At 43.9% G+C, this 6,000-nt stretch overlaps 1 protein-coding gene across 1 annotated transcript in view; it reads right to left on the minus strand.

Annotated features, from left to right (window-relative positions):
- Positions 1-6,000, minus strand: part of LOC149455906 (uncharacterized) — a 50,897-nt gene that overhangs the window by 21,215 nt on the left and 23,682 nt on the right. Inside the window, exon 2 of the mRNA XM_089685744.1 lies at positions 5,885-6,000. This exon is cut by the window's right edge and continues 23 nt beyond it. Coding sequence (XP_089541870.1) covers positions 5,885-6,000 — 116 coding nt within the window. The remainder of the gene's footprint in view (positions 1-5,884) is intronic.

Here is a 6,000-nt window from a genome sequence, read left to right on the forward strand (position 1 = left end):
TTCCATCACTTCCTGCAGATCATCTCTCAGCATTAAAGCGGAGTTCAGGCTGAAAAAGTCAGTCAGCAGCTACAAAACAACTGTCCTCACCACGGTTGGTTTCAACCGGGTGCCCACGCTAAAGATGCCTGGCACTGGAATCTTTGGTGTGGGCACCTGGCTGTGACAGCTGACGGCTTCACAGCCGAGTGTCCACTGTGCATGTGTGAGTAGTGCTGCACTTTGTGAATGGCCCGTAGTCTTCTGGGACCTGTCACGTGTAGGGAGGGAGGACAACTTCTGCTTCCGATCGCCTAGGTGATCGCAGCAGAAGTGGGAGCTGGTACCTGTCAAATTCAGGTACCCGCTCCCCAAAGGTGCCAATCCTTAATGGAGAGCGGGGACAAAGCATTAAAGCGGAACTTCCCCTTTTGGGTGGAACTCCGCTTTAACGTCCTGTAGGTCATCTCCCTGAAGTCTTCACTTCCTTGTTGCATCACAGAGGAGGGTGTGATAGGGTGTGTTCACCACTCTGGACCACACCTCCCTCAGTACAATACTACCTTCCACCCACTTTTTATACAATCTGATTGTACAATCTCCTTTAGATCACCCAACAGCTATGTAGTACAACGGCCTCTCTGATTTGATACAGACTGAATGGATTGTTCAGGTGTGTCCTCCTATTCCATAGTTCTGGTAAATCTAAAGGAAATTGTGCAGGGATTGTAAAAACAGATTGCATAGTGTATGGCCATCTTTATACAAGTACACAGGAGGGAGTGGATGGAGACACTGAAAACTCACATTCCCGCATGTGTTTATTTTGAAGCATTTTCACTCGTCACTCACAGGATTCAATTGAATGGGCTGCCCTACACGCAACAATCGCCTCATTGCAGCTCCAGAACTTTGGAGCAGAGCACGATGCATTACCACAGTTTTTGGTGCGTCTGCCGCACTTGGAGTGCCTTTAACATGTAACAAACATAATGCACATTTGAAGCGTTTGTGAAACACATGGCAAAGCACACATTAATTAAAGAAATTCAGCAAGGCTAAGGTAAAGTCTTGTTCTCCAAATCAAAGAGGGCTTTTATTTTTATGCAACAGAGGTACATTAATGGTATATTGGTATATAGGGGAGCTGGAATTTAGAGGAAAACATTCACCGCTTCCGTGCCGTCCTATAGCAGAAATACTGCTACAGGGTGGCACAGGTGCGCAAAATCCCATATACATACACGTGATTTTGCAGTTCCAGGTAGGGGGCACGTGTGTCCTACCCGCGCTGCCATTCGCAGCCTCGGCTGTCAATCACCGGGTTCCGGCCAGTGATTACTCACCTGCACCCGGTGATCGCCGAGTATCTCCGACAGGGGGAGAGACCTGTGTATAAACAACACAGATCTCTCCCCAGTCAGCTCCTGCACACTGCTTTGAATGGCCATACAAAGCAGTTTGCTTACAGTGGAAAGCACTCACAGAGCATACTGTGAAACAGCACAGTTAACCCCCTCTGATCACCCCATGTTAACCCCTTCCTGCCCAGTGCCATTAGTACAGTGTCAGTGCTTGTTATTAGCACTGATCACTGTATTGTTGTCACTGGTGATGTCAGTGACACCAAGTCAGTTCCCGCAGTATCAGAATGCTCGCCGCAGTCCCATTATAAGTCACTGATCGCCGTTATTACTAGTAAAAAATAAATAACAATTCCAGTATATATGCTATATACCGCCATTTGTAAACGCTTTAACTTTCGCGTAAACCAATTAATTTACACGTATTGGGATTTTTTTTTTTTAGCAAAGGTATGTCGAGGAATACATTTGGCCTAAAATTATTACAAAATTTAATTTTAACATTTTTTTACTGGACATGTTTAATAGCAAAAAGCCAAAAATATAGTTTTTTTTCTCGCAAAAAATGGCCTAGTCAGAAAGGGGGGTAAGGCCTCAGGAGGGCAAGTGGTAAAAAAAAAAAAAAAAAAAAATCAAACTTAGCCTTTAATACTAACATGTTATTGGCTATTATTAATCACTAAATGTCGGTCCTTACTGTATTTTGCAGTGTTGGTGAGCACATCACGTATCAGAGTATGTGTATACACCAGGGTTTGACAAATTCCAGGCGCCAGGTCGCCATGGGTTACTAGAAGATGTGGCCTGGCGCCTGGGTTGTTGTCAGCCCCAGTGGTGTAGCATGAGGGAGCGCAGCATTACCAGGCGGTCGGCACGTGTCAATCTGCAATGTGTGTGTGAGGCCAAGGGTAGGGAGGACCAGCGCTGTGAGGACGGGTTAGGGGAGGTGCGGGACTGTAGAGTAGTAGGAGGGGTGGGTCAGAGGAGGAGCGGAGCTGGCAGGAAGATTGCGGCTCTCAGTGGGCTCAGCCTCAATTCAGAGCAAGCAGCTCTCAACGGGCTCAGCAATGGCCCCGAGCTGGACACCACCTAACAGGGGACCCCACAGGCTCTCCAGTTCCCACCCTGGACAGGCTCCAAGTGTAGCTCTGAGTTGGGTCTGAGCAGCCCAGGAGCCCACCTGACATCCAGTGTGGCCACGTATCAGTGCCCCATCAGCGAAACCTCATCAGTGTCCATATCAGTGCAGCCTCATCAGTAACCCATCAGTGCAGCTTCATCAGTGCTGCCTCATTGGTGCCCCATCGGTACCCCATTAGTGCTGCCTTATTGGTGCCCCATTAGTGCAGCTTCATCACCGCACATCAGTGAAGAAGAAAAAATTACTTATTTGAAGAAAAAGGTTTTTTTTCAAAATTTTTCAATAATTTTTCGTGTATTTAGCAAAAAATAAAAACCCCAATGCTGATTAAATACCAATAAAAGAAAGCTATATTTGTCTCAAAATAATGATAATTTCATTTGGGTACAGTGTTGCATGACCGCGCAATTCTCATTTGAAGTGTGACAGCACTGAAAGCTGAAAATTGCCCTGGGCAGGAAGGGGGTGAAAGTAATTAGTAAGCAAGTGGTTAAAAAAACTGGCTCCTAGATTCAGAGCAAATTTGTCAGGCCCTGGTGTACACATACACATATATAGCCAATCCTGCTGCTGTTCTTCAGTGCCACCGCACTGTGGTTCCATCACCCAGCTCCTATTTCACTACTGTATCCTGTCATGAAGTAGGGGGGCCAGGATCAAAGTCCACAGAGGGGACCAGGCATCCAAGACTCCCTGAAGTGTTCGATGCTAAAATATTCTTCTGTAGCCTAAGTTCTGCAATACAGCAAAGATGTGAGGTGCAGGATTCCCTCATCTTTCTGCAAGCCCACTAGGCAAACAGAGTATTTTGCAATGTCTAATAACACTGGATGACATAATTGCTGGCATTCACAGATGTCACAGATGTCCTGGTACCAGGCTGCATGGACATTAGGTTATATACTCAGAATCAGGAAAGGTAATAATTCACTTACTACTTAATACTTTCTTACTTAAAATAATGTTATCTGGCACTGGCGATTCATGCCCGCTTTCAATTATATTTTCTTGTACTTCAGGATAATTTTTTAGTGTGGATAGGCGCAGTAAATGGGTATGCTCCATTCTGCTGAACAAAGCATAAACCAATTAAATAGAATCCATGTTGATGCAATTCATGTGTAACAACTGATCTTGAAAGTGTAGTAACTGTGCTGATCCTCCAGATGTCACTGCTGCAGCTGCAGAGGAAAGTATCCAGATGATGAAAGACTTCAACAAAGTAATGTTTGACTTTTTTGTTACATAGTTAAAGTGCAGCCATATTTGTAGTGATTGTTGCTCCTTTCTGTGAAGTGGAATTCTAGTCAAATTCTAAATAAACCTAAATCTACTCCCACCCCTATTCTATCTGCCCTGTAATCTGACTTGAATTCCACTTCAATCTTTTTCAGGCATATGATCATGAAAGTGCCATTTTAACCAAATAAATTCAAAGACAGATTTTTATCAAGAGTTTCTTTCATGGGAGTTTCACAATGAGAACACATATACACAAACGTGATGGGTAAATTAATTGTTGAGGTGAAATATCCAATCTCAGCTTAAAGTGGTTGTAAAGGCTGAAGGTTTTTTTTTAACTTAATGCAGTAAAAAAACCTACCAAAATTAGCTCAAACCCAGCTCCCACCCCCCTCAAATATTTACCTGAGCCCAATCTTGATCCTACACTCACTCTCCTCACTGGACATGGAGGCAACAGCAGGAGCCATTGGTTCTTGCTGCTGTCAATCAAATCCAGCAAGGAGGAAAGGGGGAATGGGGCCGAGCCGGGCTCTGTGTGTCTATGTACACACAGAGCCTGGCTTGGGAGTAAGCCCGCATGTCTGCCCCCATAGCGAGCTTTTGCTATGGCGGACAGACACTGAAGAGGAGAAGCAGACAACGCTGGAGGAGGTTCGGGCCGCTCTGTGCAATACCATTGTACAGAGCAGGTAAGTATAACATTTTTTTTTTATTATTTAAATAACAAACACCTTTAGTAACCCTTTAAAAGAGATATTTGTTAGTATATTAAAAAAATGTAAATTAAGCCAGCATTTAAAATATAACCATATTATTTACCAGTACCACCACCATTACAGGTGATCTTCCCTTTCTTGCAGAGCTAGAAGCAACTGTAGTTTCTTCAGATCCCTAACACTTTCAGTTGTGTCGGATGCCTGTCTACCTGCAGTGCCACCAGGGAGGCATAGTGAGGCACGCAGCAAGGGCAAGGCATCCAACACACTTGGAGGTGCCAGAGGCAGAAAACACTGAAAATTAGGCATGCACCAACATTTCGGCCACCGAAACATATCGAACGAATATAGATAGGAAAAATTTAGCCAATACAGGTGCCAATACAGGACACTGTATGTACTGCAGATGTGAGGGGGGGAGGCGGAGAAAGGCAGGAGAGGAGGAGTGTATACAGTGACTGGCTGTCTATATGTCGGTGCCGATTTTTAAATGCAACTGCCAGCTTTTTTTTTTTTCTTCACTATAGCTCAGAGAATTAGCTGTCACTTTCCCCCCAGCTAAAAGAAACAGTTTCCTTTAGTTTCTTTCCCCCAGTTAAAAGAAACAAAGTTTCCTTTAGCTCTGGGGAAAGTGACAGCTAATTCTGTGAGCTATAGTGAAGAAAAAAAAAGCCGGCTATTGGTCCCCTATGTGATAGCAAAAAAATCATAAGTTAAAAAAATTAAAAAAAATATACATGAAAAGTAGAAAAAAATAAAAAAATTGGAGCCTCCCCACCCCCACGCAGACATTTCTGTTTTGGTTCGGTTTTAGGCCACATGCATTCTGAATTTTTGGCATCGGTTTCGGCACCAGAAATTTTTATTTTGGTGCACCACTACTGAAAATGGTTTCAACTCTGCAAAAAAAAAAAAAAAAAAAAAACAAAGATTGGCTGCACCAGAGGCTGTGCTGGTAAGTACTGTAACTGTAGCTCATATGCAGGCCAAGTGTTTTAAGCGGAAATGCAACAACAACAAAAAACTGCTATGACAATTAGTTTTTCTTAAATTTTTTTTTAGAAGTGGAGATAGTCTTTTCTTTACAAAATGACACTTTCAGAATTGTATTTGTTTTGTGTATGCTGCCTGTGCTGTGGTGCATGCGCAGTACAGTGTACATTCCACAATTTCCGATACCAGGATAATGCAACTCCAGTGTGCATCATCAGTGGCTGCCCAATAGAGGAGCTAAAAACCGCCTGATTAGGAAGAAGGCCTGGGAAACAGATATGCTGTATCGCTGGAGCAGGGCAGGTGTGTGTCATAATGTGAAATCGTCCACCCTCTCCAAAAGGGCTGAAGTACCACCTTAAATCAAGAATGCCTGAACCCGACTGTGAAACAGGAAAAAAACAGATATGCCAATTGGTAAAGCCTAATAAAGAAGGTATTTTCACCTGGTGAATTTGTATTTCCACTTTCAGGGCCTCCTGTAGAGACTGCAGCTCCATCCTCCTTTCTCCTGTTTCCTCCAAATGCTGCAACTCTAACACACGGGGCTTTTCACAGAGAG

The sequence above is a fragment of the Staurois parvus genome, unplaced genomic scaffold (assembly GCF_062004578.1).
Source record: "Staurois parvus isolate SC_StPar_1 unplaced genomic scaffold, SC_StPar_1.0 ptg000383l, whole genome shotgun sequence".
NCBI lineage: Eukaryota > Metazoa > Chordata > Amphibia > Anura > Ranidae > Staurois > Staurois parvus.